Consider the following 22942-nt stretch of genomic DNA (forward strand, 5'->3'; position numbering starts at 1 on the left):
GTCCTGGTTTGGCAGTCCATGTTGGGAGTTCCACAGTGCCAGTAAAATACCACAGATGTACCATGCAGGCACCAGAAATATGACAATTAAAACTACTCTGAGAACTCCCTGACAGCAAAGCATGACATGGTGACTGCTGAGTAGGTACACTCTGAGGAATGGAAAAGAAATCTTCTATGGTGATACAAAAAGGCAAAAATAAGTTCAAGCAAAGAGAAAAAATAAGTTGAAAAGAGTTGGGAGGCAGGAGCAACACTGGAAGACACAAGGAGATGCAAGAAACTGGTACAGTCAATTTAATCGTACTGGTTTGTTTTTAGTAATGAAATGACAGAGGGTCAGAGAGGAGACATAACAGTCCTCAAATACTGAAAAAGTGATGAAAATAGAACAAGAGTAATCATGTTCTTAGACAGAAAAAAGAAGCAATGGACACAAGCTGAAGGGAGATTGTTTGACACTAATGAACATTTTTGATTGACAGATGATCTGGGTATGATGTGACCCTCCATCATCAGAGATCTTTAAGAACAAGTGAGACAAACAGTTTTGGGAATCATGTAGGTATAACGATATCCGTCTGCAATCCTGCCCTGTTTCCACTGGAAGGGATGGGATGGACAAGATGATCTCTATTAGTCCATTAAGTCTTTCAGCACTATAGTCCGTGACTGTGAAAAAGAGGCTGAATGAGAGAATGAGAGAATAAGCAAAAATTTCAAGAACATCAGCAGGAATAAGTGGCAGAGGATAAGATACTGAACTTGAAGACTGTATGTCCACATCGCCAAGCGCACCTACAGCACTAGTATCAATGGGAGGGACAGGCCCATAATGACAAGAGTCACGGGCTGGCTCAGCTGAGCAGCATAGGATCATAGAATCATAGAATCATTAAGGTTGGAAAAGACCTCTAAGATCATCGAGTCCAACCGTCGACCCAACACCACCATGCCCACTAAACCATGTCCCTAAGCGCCTCATCTACTCGTCTTTTAAATACTTCCAGGGATGGGGACTCAACCACTTCCCTGGGCAGCCTCTTCCAATGTTTAACCACTCTTTCAGTAAAGACATTTTTCCTCATGTCCAATCTAAACCTCCCCTGGTGCAACTTGAGGCCATTTCCTCTTGTCCTATTGCTAGTTACTTGGGAGAAGAGACCGACACCCACCTCGCTACAACCTCCTTTCAGGTAGTTGTAGAGAGCGATGAGGTCTCCCCTCAGCCTCCTTTTCTCCAGGCTAAACAACCCCAGTTCCCTCAGCCGCTCCTCAGAAGACTTGTTCTCCAGACCCCTCACCAGCCTCGTTGCCCTTCTCTGGACACGCTCCAGCACCTCAACGTCCTTCTTGTAGTGAGGGCCCCAAAACTGAACACAGTATTCGAGGTGTGGACTTTGTAAACAGGCACAGCACCAACCTCCAAGTATAGAAAAATATTTCTATAAAGCAAAAGGATTTGTCTGTTTTATTGCTGCATGAGTGAACAGTTCAAACAACACAATTTCTCTTTGCTTGCCAGGATTAATCTTTCCATCCTATAAATTACTTTAATTGCCAATGATTTCACATATAGAACCTTTTTAAAACAATCTGAGTTTAATAAAGAGCACTGTCTGTCCCCTGTCAGAGGAAAATATTTTATATTTATTTTATGTTACTTATTAAATAAATCCCTTATTTCTATTAATTATAGAGTAGATATGTTTGCTCACCTATTGGCACTGGATGATGTACCTGTTCTCGTGCGTGCTTTAAACATTATGCGTTTACTTAGGAGCACTGGCCTATCTACTTTTCTTTCTTTACTACTGCAAACATAAGCTTAGTTTTATACAAAGCTGGTAACACCACACAACAGTCTTTCACTGGCTTTGAAAGAACAAGTAGGGGACGGTTTTGTGAGCCAGAAAAAGTTACTAGGTCCAGGGAGAACTTCTGTTTACTGAAAAAGCTCTTAAAATCATCATCAGTTTTAGGTAAAGCTAATTAAATCAGTGCCTGGCCCTCAGAAGGGACAGGAAGGGACTACAAATGGTTGTTGCCCCAGGGTGGAAACTAGCTGGTCCCTGGACCAGACCCCTCACTCAGTTAATCCCTGTGTTGATGGTGGCTAGAATTCATTAGTGTCACTGAGGGGTATTCTGACATCATAGCAAAGGAGAATCCTGCTCTTAAGCAACAAATTACATTTAGCTCCACATTACCAAAAAGACAATGGCACATTGGATTTTGCTCACAAAAGATTCAACACAACAATTAGTAGTTGGAAGGTTTTATTATACCGTAGAAATACTGATCCTCATCAGCCAAATTCTGAAGTACTTGGGTCAGCCAAAAGTCACAGAGAAGTCAGAGGGTCAAATGCGATTTTACCGTAACCTCAAAACAAAGCCATTGAAACCAGAAGCTGAACTGCCTCAGCGAGTTATGCTAAGAACCTGTGCACTGACAAAGTCACGTATGGACATAGGCATATGGACAGTCATGTATAGCATCACATATGAAGTAAGAAGGGGACATGGGAACAGTGAAGAAATGTTTGAATAGAGTAAGCAGTAAGGACGGAAATATATTTTACGCAGTTAAGGGAAGAGGTGTAAGCAGAAGCAGCAGAAAGTTCAGGCTAAATGCCATTTTTGACTCTGGGACTCTCTCACAGGTCTTCCTCATTTCTGAAGTCCGTCATTCATACTTACGATGCGGTTTTGGGCCTTTTGGCAGATACGGGCACACCTGGGGTTTTGCTAAATACGGATGTGATAGCTGATAGCTGGCCTGATAATGCATCTGTGCAGGAGTGGAAGTGGTAATATTCTGCTGCTTTGTACTGCTGGTGGGATAAATGACTTGAGGTGCAACAGAAGATTGGAAGAAAGTAGAAGGAAGAACAGCTCTTCACAAGCTTTGTGTCTGTGACAGCCCAACACTACTTGATGGCTAGAAGAATGCCTCTAACATTCATCTGATACAGCATTTCAGGGCTGCTTGCCACCACAAGCCGCATTACAATTTCCCAGCCCTTGTCTGGGAGGAGCACAACGCCCAAGATTTTGCTTTAACAAAGACATATTAGAACAGTGGATGTTGCAGTGACCATGCTAATTTTCCATCCTGCTGACAACTTCGCTCTCTGGAAAAAGCAGGGACCATCTTTCTGTGATTGCCCCCCGCCATCTCTCTCAGTCAGCCTGCTGAAATGGGGCAAAGCAAAGACACGTCTGCCAGATCAATGCGATTGATTTGTACAAAATCAAGACGTTTTGTTCCAACACCCACAAAATTACACTAGGAAATAACAAAATACTGACAGTAACAGACGGTGCCCAGGAGGGTCCCGCAGCCTGCCAGCCACGGCCGGCTCCCCCTCTTGGCCTTGTGGCTGTCAAGAGGCTGCTGCGAGGAGCAGAGCGCCTGTCGGCCACCCCTCGCCCTCAGAGGAGAACCCCCGCGGCCGCCCTCTGCCGTGAAGAGATGAGGGGAGCCCCCGCGGCCGCCCCCTTGCCTTCCCCGCGGCGAGGCGACCTGCCAAGAGCTACTCCCCGACACCAGCGAGAGCCACCGCCGGCGGGAGTTAATCATTAAGTCCTCAGCAGATCCGCTCCGGGCCGGCTCTCCTGAACCTCCCGGGCCTTCAGCCGTGCCCCGTCCCCTCCCGGGCAGGCGCGACCAGCCTGACTGAGCACCGCGGCGGGCGGGGAGGCGGGAGGCAGGGACGGGGAGACCTCTCCGCTGCCGCCCGACAGCGACCTCCGGGACCCCATCCAAGGCGGAGCCCGCTCTCCGGGCGCGGGGGAGCTGCCGGGAGGAGGGAGTGGCGCCCGCGGGCCCGGCCGCCTCTGCCCGCACGGGAGCCATGCAGCCTCCCTGGACAGCGCCGTAGGGCACACCTGTCCGCCGCCGCCGCCCCCGCATCGCATCGCATCGCCTCTCCTCCCCTCACGCTGCCGGCGTCGGCGCTTGGCTGACACCGTCTCCCGCCGAGGTGCCAGAGCCCCGCACAAACGGCCGGCGCGGCCCATGCCTCAGCCGGCGCCCCCCGCGCCCTAAGGCCGCCGCGCCCGCCCTGTCCCGTCCCGTCCCGCCCGCCGCCCATGGGCGCCGCCTGCGCCGCGGCGGGGCAGAGCAGGCGCCGGTGAGGAGCATGGCCAAGGGACCCGAGCAAGAGGACGCCTTCCTGCACCTCCCGGCCGCGCAGGCAGTGTCCGCCGCCGCGCAGGAGGATTGCTACGCGGGCTTGGTGGGGCGAGGCTTGCTGCCCTACGCCGAGGAGGGGCTGTGCGCCGCGGCGGGCGCCGAGAGGGAGCTCCCGGAACCGGCGCTTTCCGCCGGCATCAAGTCAGGTAAGAGGTGGGGTGCCGGCAGCGTTCCCTTTTCAGCCCGCGGTCAGGGCAGGTGCGGGCAGTCCGGGCGAGGCGCGGCAGGCGCCCGAACCGTCGCCGCTGCTCGGGGTCCGGCGGGGACGCGAGGTAAGGCGGGTGCGGCTGCCTGGCCTCGGGGCGGCCGGGCCCGTCCCCTCAGGCAGCGGCGGGCCGGGCGGCCGGTTAAACGGGCTCCTGCGGGGCCGCAGTCGCGTCGGGAGGAGGCGGCGTGCTGCCCGACCGTAACGATGCCCTTGGGTTTCTCTTCTTGTCCCCCCCGCGGCGCTCAGAAACGCGCTTTAACAGCGAAGCCCTCCCCTCGGAAGGAGAGGATGCAGACACTCGCGACGGCGCACTAAAAGCCGCGGACCAGAGCCCGTCTGCGAAGAAGAGCATCACGCAGATCATGAAGGACAAGAAGAAGCAGACGCAGCTCACCCTGCAATGGTAGGGCTCCGGCGGCGAGCCTCCGCTGCCCGCCCCCGCCCCGGGGCGACCGCGCTGCGGGGCCGGCGGTGGCGGAGCCCCCGCGCCCGGAGCCGCCTCGGGGCCACGGGCCTGGCCGCACGGCGGGGACACCCCGCGTCTTCCCTCCGCTGCCACCGGCAGGACCGAGCCGGTGTGTCCGTCAGGCCCGAAGGGGCATTTCTTTAAAAGCTGAGCCGGCAAGGAGGGTTACAGCTCACAGCTCTTTTAGAAATATTTGTCTGGGGTTCTGGGGTTGTGGGGTGGGTTTTTTTCCCCTAGATAAGCTTCGTCTACAAATAAGGACACCCACCCCCAAATTTCTGATTTTTTAAATTAGCAGAGGTTTGTCAGTTAACAGAGACCTCTGTCAGATTCTCGCAATATGTGGCTATCGATGAAATGTAGAAAATCGATGAAATGTATCAAAAATGTAGAAATGAAACTATTTAAGAATTACATTTGTGAATGGATGTTTTAATTATCCTTTTAGGCTATGAATGTTAGATTTTCACTGTCTTATAGTGTATTTTTTTTCATTATATTCTACTATCCATGGAAACCCTAACTGTACTTCTTTTTATCTGGGCAAAAATTAACCAAATAAGAGGTCAAATTCTGCAGACATTAATTGATAAATGTTTCTATTAAAGCACACTTGAAATTAGGGAGGAGTGCTGTTGAATTAAATGGGAACTTAGTTACCAAATGCAAATCTAGATTTTTTTCCTCCTAACTGAAAAATGAGAGTAATGCAAATTTCCCTGTTTCTTAGTCTAGTTTACATCTGACTTCTGAGTGTAAATTGTAAGGATTTGAGTCTGGAGAGTCAGTGCAAAATTAGTCAGTATGCAGCATTTGCTACACAGTATTTTCTTACAGATTTGTGTAATTTGAGAAATAAATCTATTGCACATCGTCCCAGGAGTAGCAAATAATGTATATTGATAAAGAAAAGAAACAGGGCAACAGTGAAATACCCAGCTGTTACCAAGAGTTCAGTTCAAGTGAAGACAACTAGTTTTTTGATTCAGTTTTTAAAATTTTACTTTAATGACCATCACTAGGCACTTGTATTCTGTAAACTGATTTGGGAAGCTACATAAAAATGCAACCTCTTCAGAAAAAGCCAGTTCTTTGCTTTTCAGTATGGTTTGGTCAAGAAACAGTTTCAGGTCCAGCATGGAAGTTAAAAAGCAGAAGTAGGAAGAAAAGAGACATTAGCCCAGGTGTTACACAGTGGGACAGAAGATGCAAGTTCAAGCCCCTGCTCTATTCAAAGGACAGTCTTTCATAGTCTAGTTAGTGCTCTTATTTTCAGAGCAAGGCTGGCTCTTAGGTGATGATAATTTAATAATTTATAAAAAGCAAAAAAGTCCAGACATTGAAAAAAGACTCGTTAAGAAAAAGTACCTGGTCCCAGATTTTCTGTATTCTGCAACTGCCCTAAGCACCAAGTGTGGAGTCAGTCTCTAGTGTCTGTCTTGTTCAGTAGAAACTCATCTGTGTGCTCTCATGGAAATCTTCAGTAAAATTAAAAAAAAAAAGAGAGCAGTACCAAAAACCAGAAGGAAAATAAGATGGGGAGACATAGCATGTTGCTTCTTAACTCTGGCAGTTTCTTTCTCTATACAGGCTGGAAGAAAACTACATTGTCTGTGAAGGAGTTTGTTTACCAAGATGCATCCTTTATGCACATTATTTAGACTTCTGCAGAAAAGAGAAGCTGGAACCTGCCTGTGCTGCAACTTTTGGGAAGGTAAAGAGTAAATGTCTTCATAATTTGTTAACCTAATTCTTTGATAGCATGATAATTTAGTACACCTGTGTCAAAATGACTCTCAAATTCACGTTTTCTACTGCTAACATACATGGAATCAAACTAACTACACTGTTCCATGTGAAGGGATTTCATGACACCACCTTATAGGAGAGTGAAGCTGAAATTCCCTTTGATTTATTGTTATTTCATATTAAAAAAATGCTTTCTCTCCAGGAGCTTTTTTTTTCCTCTGTTGTTGTCTTCTTTTTTGATGATGGCATTAATAGGGTTCTTTCCACAAAAACAGATCTGACATGGAAGACGCTTTTAATTATACTAAAGGCAGTGTAAAGTGACATGTGACACAAGAAGCAATACAAGAAGGGGAATAAAAATTAATAACACAAAGAGCTCCTGAATGAAAAATTGTTGATTCATCCTCTTTTCTACCCTACCCTACAATTAATCCTGAAATCATTTAATGAAAGGGAGAGATGTGAACTCTCCAAATTAAATCCTGAGTAGTTAGTGAAACAGGAAACCAAAAATGCTTCAAGGATCATCTTTTTTTAAACACTGCTGATCTAGTAATTGTTCATACATAGCAAAACGCATTAATTTAATTAAATAATAACAATGGATTTAAAATCCAGTTCATAAAATGTTCACTTACTAACTTCTTTCCTCTTGAATTGAATATACTGAGAAAGTGTATGTCTAATTTTCATTACACAGTTTCAGTATAAATGAGGAAGACAGTAGCTTTCCATTTAAACATTGTTTTGACAGTGATCTATCTATTAGATGTATCTACTAGATCGACCGCTATTACTGAATTACTTTTTTACTTAATAAACCTTTTGCCTTAAGCATCATTCTTTACAGGAAGAGTAGGATGGTTTTAGGGCACTAATCTCAATCTCAGGAGTCCAGTGACAGAATGTTTTGCTTGACTTGGATTAAATCACATAACATGAATTCTTTATGTGCAGCATAGAGCTAACAGAAACTTTCATAGGGTTTCAGTGAGCATAAATAAGTGTAAGACTGTCCAGCACTTTGATAGCGGAGGACACAGAAATACCTGTGAGGCAAATATTTGCTTGCTTTAACCTTCAGATCACACTTTTCAAATCGAAAATCAATTTATTTTTTGTTGTTTGACTTTGAGAACAGAATAGCTAGAGGGCAGATCTTTTCCTGGTTCTGTTTAGATCTCTGAAGCAAAAGATGCAGTTGTACTTTAGGGACCTGAATGAAACAGGATCCTGGTGAAGAAAATTAGATTTTAAGTTGTAGAAGTGAAAACGGAAAGGAAGAACAGGTGGGAAGGAGTTTATGGGTGGGAAGACTGGAGGTACACAGCGAGATGGACGAGGATGGAAGGATCCCTGCTGTGTAAAACATGCTTACTTGTTTATGTTGTGACATAAGTGTCACAAATATTTATTCATGGACTACATTAGACCATATATTTACACTACGATTTTTCTATGAAGAGATTGCTAAGAAAGTATACCAGTGTTAGAAATTAATACAGTTATTTTCTCTACAGACCATTCGCCAGAAATTCCCTCTCCTTACCACAAGGCGGCTTGGAACAAGGGGCCATTCAAAGTAAGGCACAATTATCTGTGTATCCACTTACAGAATACATTCTAGGAATGACACGTATTTCTATGCCTCCATGATATATACTAATTGGCAGGGGGGTTTATTCAAATGACAAGCTGCAAGTGATAACTTTCATGTATATGATGAAACTGATACAGAGTTTGAGTTTGAAAACATTACTGCAGGCATAATTTCTAAAATTAAACTGATTAAGCTTCTAAAACTTGTCGTTATATTTATAGAGCCATGCATTTGTTGCAAATATATGTCAAAATGTTATATATAAAAAACATTATATAGTACATTCATCTTTGTTACAGCTGTTCATCTTCCTATAAATAATGTGCAATTTAACTGTGACTTTATTTGCCTTTTGCAAATCTAACAACTTTCATTGTGTTCTCTACATAACAATATGGATTAATTTAAAGACACTAGAAAAAAGCATTATCTTAAACGGAGAAGAAGGTATATGTCTGCTCTTTGTTGTGAGTAGTTTATAAAAACTCTGAAAAGTACACAACCTATAGTGCAGTCATTCCATAAATAATTTTTCCAATTAATACATATATTTGATCCGTGGAATATTAGGCTGTGGGAATAGATCCCAGATAATTATATATCAACTGTGGTGAAATGTTAATTAATTCTGGTTCTGGCATTATGCTTTTGGCCACGATAAAGTTATTGTAAAACTGTGGTGAACAGTGGTAACAACATATTCCCTTACATCCACCCTCCCTCCTATGTCCTGATATCAAGACTGCTGAGGAAGGACTGATGAATTGTACCCAATCTGATTTTGGTTTTTAATAGGGGAATGCTACTTCTTAAGGAAACGAAAAACTGTGTGGTGTATTGATTTAAGGAATGTAGAGAAGTCAAAATAATGCTCTAGGGTATTCCTAGTGTCAAGCTATGAGTTAGGTAATTCTAGGAAACTTCGATCCCTGTTTGGGGAGTCAAAAATACAACAGTTCTCTCTATTGCCTGAAACCAAGACTGGCTCTGAGCTTTTCTGAGTGTTGTGCTTTAAATTGTTATTTCAGTGTTTATCAATATCTGGTTTTAGAAAATATTTAAACCTAAATAGTGTGCCCATACCGCTCTACATAAAATAGGACTGGTTAAATAATTTTGTTCTTTTAAAATAACTCTCCAAAAACTTAACGTTTTCAATCCCAAATCAAATTTAGACCAGATCCTTATCTGTATATTTCTATTGATTTTGAAACAGGTTTTCCTAAAAATAAGACATTGGTATGAGGAGCAAATTAGGATAGATATTGTGTCTAGCTTTCTGTGTATACACAGAAATTAAACATTTATTATTAATGCCTATATTTTAGGAGATGCATGCCTTTAAATATGTGAGTAGCCCTAGGATTTTTCTCATGCTTAAAATTATAAATGTGTTTATGTACTTACTGAATAAGATTCATGGAACTATCCATGACTTATAGAAGAAAGCACAAAGAGTTGATGGTTTACTGAAACAAAACTAAACCCCAGAAAATTATCAAAGAAACATCTTGCTAATGAATAAGATAGAAAACTAGAATACTGGTAGTAACAGAAGAAACTCAAAACATTCTGTTTGTTTGGAAAAACCTTTATTTTGAACAACTTAGCCTTGAAAGACAAAGTTACTCTTGTCTTTCAGTAATTTATAAGCAAAACTCAAAAAGAAAGGAGACTGAAAAGGCAAAAAACTACAAGATTGTGGTTTTCCTAAGTGCTTTGCAATATATTAGGAATGTCTGAAAGATGCGTTGTATACTTTTATAATTTTGGGGGGTTGTTTCATGCTGTTACACTTGGTTTTCTTCTGCCTTAGAAATATAAGAAATAGCCAGTTGATTCCACCTTAGTTTTGCTGAAGAATGGTTAGGGGATGTCATTTGTGGATTTTAGGTTTTGTTGCAGTATAAATGAAGGTGGGGAAGAATTTAAATTCCAAATTTTTACAAAGACATTCTATTTCTTGAATATGTCTCAAGTGTTTATTTTAAATAATCGTTAATAAAAATAAAATGGAAAGGAAATAAAGCCTGCATAGAATATTTTTCCTTTTTTAACAGGGAACAGTTCTTGCACAGTCTACACAAATTTGTATCACAGTCTTACAAATTTGTAATCCATTGATTTTTTTCAGGAGAGAGTACACAATCTGTATTGTACAGAGGAAAATTGGAACTGAAGTTCATTTCTCTTTTTGTAGATGACCTATAGACGCTGAATAGAGGGTTTTTGAGGAGAGTTACTATTAGAAAGGTTATTTATAGGCAAAAAGAAGGATTTCATTTATTGTCTGCTGTGGTGAAGTTCAGCTATGGTTACAGGATAAGCTGACGTAGACTTAGCTTTGCAGATGGATATTTGCTGCTGGTGTTGTGTTTAAGTTTTTAGGAGATCTGGCATTCACAATCTCTGCAGGAATATTTGGCAGCCTACTAATTCATCAATGTCTTGGTTAAGTAAGTCTTAGTCAGGTTCATAACCTAACATATTTTGAGAATCACTTTCAAGTTATAATGAATGAGAGAATACAAGTGGAAAAGTCTCCCAAGTGCTCATTATATTTTTGATCTGACATATCTAACAAATTGATAAACAAGATCCAATCAGGATCCAAACTTCCAAAACGTATCATGTGTCTGCATAATTTAAAGCACAGTAAGTCAACGTCTATTAAGTAAAGGGGCATGTTTCAAATCTAGTTTTTGACATGGGAATCTAGCTACAGAATTAATTGTGTTGGGACGTGTGTCACTATATGCCCCTTTTCTCTAAGACATTTAACAGTATTAGCACAGAAGTACCTCATGCCCAGCATTTCTTCAGCAGATCCCATATCCCTACTGTCCTTGGTGGTATTATGTGCCATATTTTCATATGGATTAACTGTTCTTGAACAATTTCCTCAAAGGGATGAGGCATCAGCAGGTTTTGTTTGAACATCTGGCATTTGTTTCTTCTTATTTTTTTTCATCAGAGTTTTCCTCAGAGACTTTTCCTCTGCAGTTGTCGTTTCCACTAAGGTACATTTACATTGTTCTTGCTGTGCAAAAAAGGGCCTCACAAAAGGCACAAATGACAATATCTCCAGTTCAGAGACTGAATACAGCAGCAAGTAGTCATAGGGAAGTGGCAGTATAAAATAAAAATCTGATTATTATTTGTCTATCTCTGATGTTGTGCAGCATATTGCCCTCAGAACCACAGTCTCACTGAGGAGCAAATTCATTTCAGCTTTCACCAGGTAGCTGTTAGTCCTACAAGTATCATTTACAGAAGTATTTCCATGAAATTAATAAGGAAATTAAGGGACTGTTCATCAGTTTCAGTAAATGATTAGTTACCCTCTGCTTTTATGTCAGCATGGACTCTAAATGTTATAAGCTGTTTCTGTGTGGAACAAAGCTGGGTTACTGGGACTGGTAAGAGATGCTTCTTACTAGCAATTAAATCCTATTTTTTTAAGCATGGTAGTGTAGTGACATTGTTTTTTTTCTGTTGTTGCTATCATTATTTCGATATAATGTTAGTAGGAGCAGTAATAGTACTAACTATTCCTGACAGTGATGTTTTGTATTGTGGTATTGCCTAGGAGCTCTGATCATTGTCCAGGGCTCTGCCGAGCCAGATGCTACAAAAGCATGAAAGGAAAAAGACAATTCCTCTCCAATGGAAGCATTGTTCTCATATTGCAAAGAAAGGCTAACTCCCCAGGAATAGAGTTCCTTGCTGCGCACTGCATGCATACACAGTAATGTATCGATAGAGCCTGGCTGTGGTCAGAAGAAAGCAAAGAAAATCAGTTCCCTTTTCCATCATCTTCAAGGTGACAGAAGTTGTTTTTCTCCCACACCGAAACAAGGCCAAGCTCTTTCTAGCATTCTCATGAGCACAAATTGGATTTGAGAAAGAACTGCTGCTCTAAGGTGTGGGATACAGGTGCTACTCTAAGGTGTGAGATGATACACGAATGTTAGTTCCTCCTCTGATTCCAAGCAGCATTTGTCATCTCCTGTTCTGGGCAAAGGAGAGACTTAAAAATGGGTCTAATAAATCCTAGAACTTTGAGTCAGAGTCTGTCTCTCTGTGTTTACATCCAACAAAGCATTTGTACAAAAGTGTTAATACTAGAACACTCATTTAAACACTTGGCCAAGAAGGTACAACACATTGAACACAATTCTGTTAACAAAGTTCATTCGTCTCTCATATGCCCATGCTAATCACTCCAGACTGCTGAATATAGGGGAAGTTTTCTATATTCCTGCTGAGTGGAAGAAGAACCAGCACAATAAATACTGCAAACTGCTCTCTTAGATTAGGATTTCATAAGCAACAGTTGTCTGCGCAGCAGATTCTGAATCCGCCTTTTTGCATAGGTAATGTTGAACATACTGTGGTCACTGCTAGAATTCAGTTATAATTTTCACGGTGCATGAATTACCTGGAGCAGCTATTCGGGAAAACGTACATACTGCTGAGTCCATACACACAGAAAACTGTTTGAGCTCAAGTTACAATTTAATTTCTTTGTAGACTTTGATCAATGGTGAATCTTAGCTTTTATCCATCATGTCTGAAAACTATTATCTTACTTATTAGGAGTGATTTAGTGGGTTAATAAAACTGATATGGCAGCTGGCCCCATGATAACAAGTTATTGCAAGTCCCTGAACAGCTTAAGCCTATCATTTTCTTATCAGCTATCATTTGTGTCATTGTATGCTAAAACCAGGACTACTAGTTGTGTAGGAACATATGTTACAACAAACCACTGAAATTAAAAGAGGAAGGCAGTTCAGCTTGTTTTTTAAAAGGTTTGTTACAAAAATTGAGAATGAGTTCCTTGTGATGACTGGTTTAATTTTATTAATTATACAATAGAAATATAAATAGTAAAATACATATATACTGTGCACACACATAGAAATATGCATATAAGGAGACAGAAGGAAGGTACTTGAAGTTGTAGGCTAAAGATGTTATCGGTGTGTCTGGGATGGGCATACTACTCTCAACAGGGAGTCAAAAATAAGCTATTCAGCTAATTACTTTGGCTTGTAAGAGAATAAAAATCTTCATATCTTATTACTCTGTGAAGTATGCCAGACAGAGCTTGAAAAGTAGAAGTTACAATTTTTTTCATTGCTTCTGTGTCATGACTGGAAAGCTGTATTTTTTAGTACTAAAAATTCAACTACACTGAAGAATCGCTGAAGAAAATCAGAATAACTGCTATGCCTTTAAGACATGTTAAATAGGTATTGAAATATCTATTCTCTACATAACAAAATGTCACAATGGTGAATTCTGATATCTTGGGGCAGTCCAGAGCAGGAACAAGTATATCGCCTACTACTGGAAACCTGAGAATCCAAATCATACAATAGTTCCTGTTTCTAGCCCAAATACGTTAATATGAATTAAATGTTGAATAATCTAGATATTGAATCCTAACTTTGTAAAGAAGTAATGCTTTTCCTTGCCTCTGGCCCACTCAAACTTTAGCAGGAGGGAATTCCAAATTTCTGGTGAAAGTGTGAAGTTTTATTTTTAGAATTTAAAAAATGACATGGGATTGAAACTGGGAAATTTAGGGTGTTGGAATGAGATGTAGGCAACTGCTTGCTTATGTGGCCAATGACAAATGTGCAGATAACATTGTTAAAGAAGCAGTCACAGCTCTATTTTGTTTTTCATCCTGTTCAATGCACAACCTTTGCAATGTCAAGACTAAGTAAATGCTATTATTTCAAAGATTCCATACATGTATATTTTCAATACCTCTTGTGTCACATCTGAAATTACTTCATTTTAACGAAAGAAGAAAAAATGTTCATGCCTTTAGCATTTGTGTCAGAACTCTGTCAGATATTAGGAATTTCCAGATCCAGGTCTTTGGCCCAAGTCTATCGGTTTAATACTCCTAAAGCAAAAGTAGTGGTTGAAAACCTTCAGGACTTTAATTCACAACATAGGTGACACAGTACCGTATGTGAAACGGAGGACAACTGTCTAGCATTATGGCATTTAATGAAAGGTCCCATTGGCATCCTAAACCACCTGGAGGTGTCACTTTGCTTTGATCAGCCAACTCCAACTTTAATGGATAAAAAGGGAACTGCTATGAGCAGATGGTCCTATGTCTGAGCTTCTGAGTATTAACAGGTATTTAAAAACGGTCAGTTCACCACGTCACCACCCCTCAGAAAAATACACTTACAGGGCAAGAAAACTTACCAGGAAAAGGCGAGAAACTTTTGGCCTTCCTGTGGGTCGCCAGGTACTACTGCGATCTAGTGGTGTTATGTAGACTCATCAGTTTCAGGCAAACAGTAAAAGCTATGATGTTTAACAGCAGCCACTTTCTGTCACATGTCTTGGCTGTAAAATCCTGAATGCACGCAACAGTCTGTCCAGAAACAGAATGACTATTTCAGCCGAGATTTTCAAAGCTACCTAGGCTAAGCAAATATATCATCCTAATGAACGTTTTCTTAAATATCATTTGTATCTAATGCCTTTAGTCAGCTTTGTAAATATAAAGCATTTGAGGGTTTTTTTCTTATCTGTGACTGTCCCATATAAGAACCAACAGTAAGATTGTGATTGTTTTTCAATGAGCATCACCAGGAACAGCAGAGATGAGCTGAAAACTTTTGTTTATGTGTTCTATGAACTATTTGCTGGGGGCTTTGTGTCTTAAGAGTGCATTTCTTCAAGCTTTTGAGAAGTTTCAGTGAAATTAGTGCAACGCATTGCAAAGTGTTACCTCTATGTTATGCTTGGTTTACGTGCAATGTACTTGAACTACAAGTGTTATTTTGAAGCAGTTCAGTTAAACCAGCTGCCATGGTGTTTTCAAGCTAACTTTGGTAAAAAACAAATGATCCTGAGTATACTGTCCGTAACATTCTTAGACAAATTTGGTTTAACACAATCAGTTTTTAAACCTATTGAGTGGAATTTATAAGACAGGGCCTATCACCTTTGATAGATGAACTCAAGCAAACTTTGCTATGACTGGTAAAGAAAGAGCTGCCCCCAGCTTGCTCTCCTGCCCTTATCCTTGAAGGTCACTTCTTTTGTAGCAAAATCAGTGGAAAGTAATAAGTATCTACTGCACAGCCAGTTTTCTTAGCACCAATCCACCCTCTTGAGTGTCTTTGGTTAAGGTGCTGGGCTCAGCACTGCAGAGGCTGAGCAATAGGTACGTTTCCTTCTTCCAGCTCTGTTTGGGAGCAATAATTTCCAGGAGAGCAGCAAGGGAGACAAATGTGGATGAGAACTGCTTAAGCAGCTAAATAATTCAGCAGAGTCGGTCACCCTACAACCTGAGAGAACAATGCATGAATGACATGTTAGCATTTTTAGTTATAGGAGGCTGAACACTAATTTATAGGGTACACCGACGAGTTATTTTGAACTGAAAAGTGGGACTGTCTAAATATAACAGTGGTAAGCCTGATAAAATAAACCTGGTAGATCAAAGCCAGCACCCTTTCAACAAACAAAGTAAAATGAAAGAGAATGGACATTAGGGAAAAGAGATGTAACATGTTTCTAGGAGATTTGCTGCTCCAGCTACGTTCTTGTAAGAGAGTGAGTGTTTTAAATTTAAAGAAGATCCCAGCCTTGAATTTTGGATCAAATCATGACAATACTGTTTTCTATGAGACCAGATTTTGTTCCATGTCAGTGAAAGGAATTGGTAGACACTGTTAAGAAAAGTTTTGAGAAAGCATTGAAAATCAATTTGACAGTTTGCTTTACTTGACACGTCGCTCATAAACACTCCTCTTTTTTTTCCACAGGTATCACTATTATGGAATTGGCATTAAAGAAAGTAGTGCATATTACCACTCTGTGTATTCTGGAAAAGGCTTAACCAGGTACAGTAACATAACTTCTGAGCTTTAGTCAGGTCTAACTTTCACCTTGTCTTAGGAAGGTATTTATAGGACAGTAATTGTTGTTGATGCCAGAACTAGTATTGCTGCATATCTCAATGTCTGGCATTCCCAGATTTAGGTAGCAGTTTTCTCCCTGAAGACATGGATTTTGTTTTAACAGGTTGATCTAGATCTTTTGCTAGTATCATCCAGTATGGCCCCACCTCAGTCAGTGTAGAGCTGCATCGACTTATACCAGCAGAGGCTTTGTTCAAGGTAGTGTAAGGCAGCAAAACACCATTTCCAGAACGCTTGTCTCATTTTGTTTGCTTGTGTGTCACCCTCTGAGTTCTTTCCCCAGGACAGCTTTCCATTATGAAACGTCTGGAGAATGGTGTGAAGCTGGCACCTGTGGGCAGGAGGGAGGGGTCAGTGTAGATTAATATTTACAGGTCCTTTGACTGGCTAATATCAGTTTAAACCTAACCCAGGAAGCTCTAATTATATTTATTTAAGGGACAGCTAGCAGGATCAATACATTACGATAGCTGCCTGTTGGTTTGCCAAAGATTAATAGTTCGTAAAACAAATGTCTCTGTTCACATATGGCTTGAATGACGGCTTTCATTGTCTACGGCAGTATACCTGTGTAAGTGGGGACTCTGAGAAAGGAAAGGAATAAATGAGTTTAAAATCACACATAGAAAAATCAGCTGCTGGCAGATTTAGGTTATATCCAAAGAGACTTTTCCCAAACAATAGGACAAATGTGAAAATCGAGGGTAACGTTGCCAATGATGCTTAAAAGGAGGGATCTCTCCACTGCAGGACTTAAGGTATAATAGACTGGAATATGCTATTTCCTTGTCCAGTATCTATCCAGAGCTGCGGAGGTGTTGCTGGTACACCGTGAGAAGAGGTTCTTTCATAATACAGAATTATCTTGAACAAATTGCTCATTTAATTGACGAAAAGACAGTTATTTTCATTTAAGGGTATATAATCACTCTTAGTCCTCAGCTTTATGTCAGCCAGTGCCCTTTTCATGTAAAGCTCTTGTCCTTGCACAATCTAGCAGCAATGAATGCAAAGAAAGTGGAGGTTCTGCAAAATTCCCCACAGCTGGAATTCCAGTGGTATACGCTCGCATAAAAATGGCATAGATACTCTCTAAGATTTTCAGGAGTACTCACTAGATTCACTAGATTCACTAGTTAGGAACCTTTTCTTTGTGTTAGGACTTGTGTTGTCATGTATGAGAAGTTGAATTTTCAGGGTCCAGCAGTCAAATTGCCTCCCTAGCTGATTTAGAACAGAAGCTCAAATGCTCATTTTGCACAGTCTGGGCCATCACTGTGGTTGGATTTGTCTGTGTGAAGAGAATGACGCAGTAGCCTGGGGTTAAGAACAAGCTTCTGGGTAAGGAAAGTGTCAGGCAGTGCAGGGATTCAAAATTGAGAGTGAATCTCTCAGTTGCTGGCTGCTGCATATAATGATCCATCATAAAATCTGTCTTTTGTCTGATGTCTGTTCTGGTAGGTGAGCTATAAAAATGGTTCCTGGATCAAGCTTGGGGCAGAAATAGGCAGGGAAAATATATGGGTTGATAATGGTACCAGAGCACACCATGACCATGCACAAATGTAGGCATATGGAGGCCTTTACCACAAGGCTTGCATGTTAGATGGCAGCTTGTCAAAAGATTAGAAGGAGCAATGGGCCTCAGTTTAGTTGCCTAAATATAGGCCTCTACTACCATTTCAAATTTAATTGGCATTCATGTATTAATATTTAGGTAATTGAGCTGAGTACAATAGTCCTTAAATGCAGGGTTGCAGATGCCTGAATCCTTAAATTCCACTGTAAATTTGACCTCCCGGTTCCTTTAAATATCAAGCCTTGCACTGTGAAAGGAACATACCTAAGACCAAAAATCATTACTATCCACAGCACTGTGTGAAGGGTAGCTTTAGGTAGCAATTAAGACTCTGGAGGAGCAATGCTAGCAGATGCTGCCTCGTGTTTTTGCTGTACATTCTGTGTACATTTTGCTGCACATGTGGAAATCCACAGTCCATAACAAATACATCCAGCTATGAAGCTAATTGGCTCCATGTTGTAATCAACGGAGTGATACCTTCTTTCACACTCATTTATTAACAACCAAGGGAACTCGGTAACATATGCTGGATAATCATGTGATGGGAACTGTCAGGTGCCTGTGCCTGGCCTGGGCAGGAGGAATTGGGCAACGAGGCTGGTGAGGGGTCTGGAGAACAAGTCTTATGAGGAGCGGCTGAGGGAACTGGGGTTGTTTAGCCTGGAGAAAAGGAGGCTGAGGGGAGACCTCATCGCTCTCTACAACTACCTGAAAGGAGGTTGTAGCGAGGTGGGTGTCGGTCTTTTCTCTGAAGTAACAAGCGATAGGACGAGAGGAAATGGCCTCAAGTTGCGGCAGGGGAGGTTTAGATTGGATGTAAGGAAAAATGTCTTTACTGAAAGAGTGGTTAAACATTGGCACAGGCTGCCCAGGGAAGTGGTGGAGTCCCCATCCCTGGAGGTATTTAAAAGACGTGTAGATGAGGCACTTAGGGACATGGTTTAGTGGGCATGGTGGTGTTGGGCTGACGGTTGGACTCGATGCTCTTAGAGGTCTTTTCCAACCTCAATGATTCTGTGATTCTATGATTCTATGAATTCCACAACCGCTCAGCCTCTGGTTTCTGTCCTGCCGGCAGAGCATCTCAACAGCATGAAATCACAATATTGCCGCTAATAATTATAAGACCTCATGTTGCCCACAGCATCTTATCAGTTGGCAGCTAGCAGAACAGGGAATAACAATAATCAAACAACATTTATCATTATACTGATCCATTAGAATCTCTATCATTACACATTCTCTGGTTTAGTAGTTATAATTTAAAATGTGTGCTGTCTAATTTCTGCACTGAAGAGTTGCCTGATAGTCCAATGACTTCATTGGCAGTCTCCACGTTGGACTCTTAATAGGACATTCACTATACTGCAACATGTTTTTGACAGTTAATGAATCTTTGATCTCAGAAATGCATTTCACCTGCATCAAAATAATACTGTGGTGAAAAAGAATGGAAAATTGCTATGATTTCTTCATTTTCCTGAGAATTGCAAATTCTAGATATATTTTTTCTACTCTGAATTTACTCAGCGGTATCAAAAATTTTATGTATTTCCTGGTAAAGACCTTATGGACTTGCACCTATGCTGCCCTTTTGATATTTGTGAAGTTGCAAAGACCCAAAGAAAAAACTGAAACTGGGTTTTATACTTTGCTGTTTGGTCAATGATCTGAATCTTCATGTTTTAGAAGACATCAGTAGGTTTCCCAATATACTCAGACACTTGCAAACCAATGGAAGAAGTTAAGAAAAAAGCATGATTTTGATTATAATTATATTTGGAGAAATGTGATCATTTTTCTAATGGATCTATTTTATATATCTGTATCATTTTATATATATACACACAAACTCTAAAAATGTTTTGCTTGTGAAAAAATAATCAAACGTGTTTATTTTCAAAGGTTCTCTGGAAGCAAGTTAAAGAATGAGGTAAGTGCTGTAGTCTGTTTCCTTTCACTTCTGTTATAATCCAAATATTATGTGACCTGTGGTTTTCTTCACATTAATTTCTTTGAGAATTACAGCAATATTTTTCATTAAAGATTAGACTGTATAACCTTTTTTTCATGAAGCTGAGTATTTGCTCCTCTAAATATTCAAAGGAAAATAAGATTGGAAGGCACCTTCTGGGGTTCCTGTTCCAGTCCAGTTCCCCATAACCACAGAGGTTCATAATAGACCCTCTTAAGCAAAGGGTCAAGCTCTAGCTTATTTTTTTGCATCCATTACTTTTGCGGGAGGGCTTTTTCAGAACCTCATTTGTCTGATTGGAAGCCAGAAGATGTTTTTTGGAATAAACTGTTTTTTATACCTCCTGGTCAGGGTTGCCTTTCTCTATTTCTTGCTCTTCGTGACATTTTCCTGCGATACGTCTTTTCGCTGCTTTTGCTTGCTAGATGGAACAAGCAGCAGCTTTTGGTTACTTCTGGTCAGCCTTACAGCCTTTCACTGTACTTGTTCCGATTTGAATATCTTTATAGAAAAAAAATCAGGCTTAAAGTCTTGTAAATGGCATGTCTCTCATTTCTATTGGAAATATCCCTTCTGATGAACCCTAGAACTGCGTTTGGTTTTTGTTTGTTGGCTTTTTTTCCCCCACAGGTAGCCTACATTTTCACTATTGTATACTATGGTATAGTCACTGTCATTCTGGTTATATTTATACTAGAAAATTATGGATTATTGTACATTAAGGTTAAGGATCGCTCCCAGGATTGTTCTTTGACACTGAGTTCAACTGGCATGGAATAGCCTGCATCCATATTATTAAACTCCTGAACCCACAAAACAACATAGGCACATCTCAGCCACATTGCCACGGAGAAAAGTCCCTAGCATGCAGTAACTGTTGAAGCATGACATGAAATTGTTTGGGAGAGTGCTAACTGACATGGGCCAAAAGAATGCCAGGGGCCATTCTGAATCATACTGTTCCAGTATTACCTGGGAATGTTTTCTGACACCGTTTAATTTACCAGACTAAATATACCCTCTGTGATCAACTGATACACAGCAAGTCTTTCTCCTTTTTCGTTTCCAGATAAACAACTCCTAGCTGATAGCAGAAATTCTTATTGGTCCCTGAGAGAGTAGCTTTGCTCTATTGATTTTCATCCCCTTTATTGCCATTATCTCAAAGCCATCCAGATATTTCTACATGACCTCTTGGTCTTCCTCTTTACTGATGATTTCATTAGCTCATGTCAGCCAATTTAATCTATGAAATGTTCAATGAGATCAGCCCCAGGTCTGATCTTTGTGAATCTTCACTTCAATCCCTTTTCAAGCCAGTAGTTTCCCTGTCAACACAACTTGTTAGCACTTCAGCTGGAGTCCGTTTCTTAAACATTTTACATTCTTGTACTAATCCCCATTCTCACCAGCATAACTAATCATTTCCCATGGTGACACCATGTCAAGTATTTTAGTGAGGTTCAGGTAGATTAGATCTGCTGCATTTTCCCTGTTCAGATAACCAGCTATCTTATCAAAGAAAGATAGTGCTATGCCATGGGATATCCCCAGTGTATTCAAGGATTCATGAGCACTACTACAGCATTCATTCTTTAAAAGTTTTGGGATGGAAAATTTCTGGTTCCCTTGGCATAAATGAATGCACATTTACTTCCATCTCTGAGGTGGCATTCCCAGTCTGCTTGGAAATTGACAGTCCCATAAACCTGTCTTGTTTCTGCCTCAAAGTTCAATACCTTCATCCTCCCAGAAAAAGAACCACAGAGAAGTCAGTGGAAATAAGTGAGAAAGGGCACATCAGTATGAGTTTTTGATTGGCTAGCTCTGTGTTGTCTGAAATTATTCAGGCAGGTTTTAAAAGTAAAAAGCTGCTTTCATGGTCAAAACTGAATTTTAACCATCTCAGCGTACTGAAAATTTGGCATCATACTTTCCATTAAAATGAACAGGTGATATATCCTTATTCATTTGCTTGAAAATACACGCAATTAGGTATTCCAGAAAGATTTACAATGATTGCATAAGGTGTAATTCTCAGTAGAAACATAAAGACATTGAAAAGATGTTAAAGCACTGATTGTCTAAATATACTGAGTAAATGGCATTTGAATGAACACTTATTGAGTGCCAGGGACACTGTTTACTTCTGGTATGTTTTATCACATTTTCTAGTATTCTCTCTGTAGGGGGAGATATCAGCAAATTCTTTTATCTAAACCAGTTAGTGCACCATTAGAGTCTGCATGGTTAATTAGGCAGATAATATTACTGTCATTATCTTAATGTTAAATGGCCATTAGAAACAGATGGCATTAAATTGAAAGGGCAAGTGGCAGTGGGTTAAAATAGTAAGCCTAGAACTGAGGCACAGTCATATAAGTCCATTAGCAAGGTAAAAAACATTACAGATTATCTTCTCTTAAACCTCCCACCGCCACCACTGCCTTCTTTTAAATGAACTAATCGCTTTTAATCAGAGCTTTTAATATATTTCATGGGTAATTGCATAATAAAATAATTGAGATTACTCCTGTTATTAAAAAAAACAAACCTCCTGATACTGATAGGCAATTATAAAACTGCAAAATATTGACATGAAGAAGTACTAATGTTTCTAAATTTCTACAATTTCTTTGACTTAGAGCTTTATGTGTATTTGAATAGTAGATAGCACAGGCAAAGTGTGTTTATATAATGTATGCTTTCTTTCCTTGCTGTCTGTTTTGGCAGACATCTCACCCTATAAAAATAGGGATATATATATGGTGAATACGTCAGTTACAGCTATAGTTTTCTGAATTCAGTATTTGAGAGAATTTCACTTGAAACTGGCCTCCAATTCATGAGTCAACATCTATAGGAAAATACTCCCTTTTGCACACTTTTACACTATATGTTACAATATATACCTACTATTCCCACTTCAGTGAAATCTGACTGTGTGCAAAGGGAAAGGAAAAGGGAAAGCCTAGGAAAAGCCTAGGAAAAGGCCACTTCAAGTACCAATCAAATGCCTCATGCATGGTCATAAATACCATCCATTAGTACAAAGGGAATCTGCACAGAAGTAGTGGATTTACCACAGGAATATGCAGAAGGCCTGCTCACGGCTCCGTACACTGCCTTGACATAAGGACTGGGTGGGCTAAAATGGAACAAAGGGTTTCAGCCAAATAGTCTTCTCTAGCTT

The 22942-nt window shown here is 40.7% G+C and overlaps 1 protein-coding gene across 1 annotated transcript in view; it reads left to right on the forward strand.

The window, feature by feature from the left end:
- Positions 1 to 4146: 4146 nt before the first annotated feature.
- Positions 4147 to 22942, forward strand: part of RFX6 (regulatory factor X6) — a 38054-nt gene continuing 19258 nt past the window's right edge. Inside the window, exons 1-6 of the mRNA XM_076335478.1 lie at positions 4147 to 4345; positions 4654 to 4810; positions 6464 to 6587; positions 8146 to 8207; positions 16037 to 16114; positions 19680 to 19707. Coding sequence (XP_076191593.1) covers positions 4147 to 4345; positions 4654 to 4810; positions 6464 to 6587; positions 8146 to 8207; positions 16037 to 16114; positions 19680 to 19707 — 648 coding nt within the window. The remainder of the gene's footprint in view (positions 4346 to 4653; positions 4811 to 6463; positions 6588 to 8145; positions 8208 to 16036; positions 16115 to 19679; positions 19708 to 22942) is intronic.

This window comes from Aptenodytes patagonicus, chromosome 3, assembly GCF_965638725.1.
Source record: "Aptenodytes patagonicus chromosome 3, bAptPat1.pri.cur, whole genome shotgun sequence".
In the NCBI taxonomy this organism is placed as follows: domain Eukaryota; kingdom Metazoa; phylum Chordata; class Aves; order Sphenisciformes; family Spheniscidae; genus Aptenodytes; species Aptenodytes patagonicus.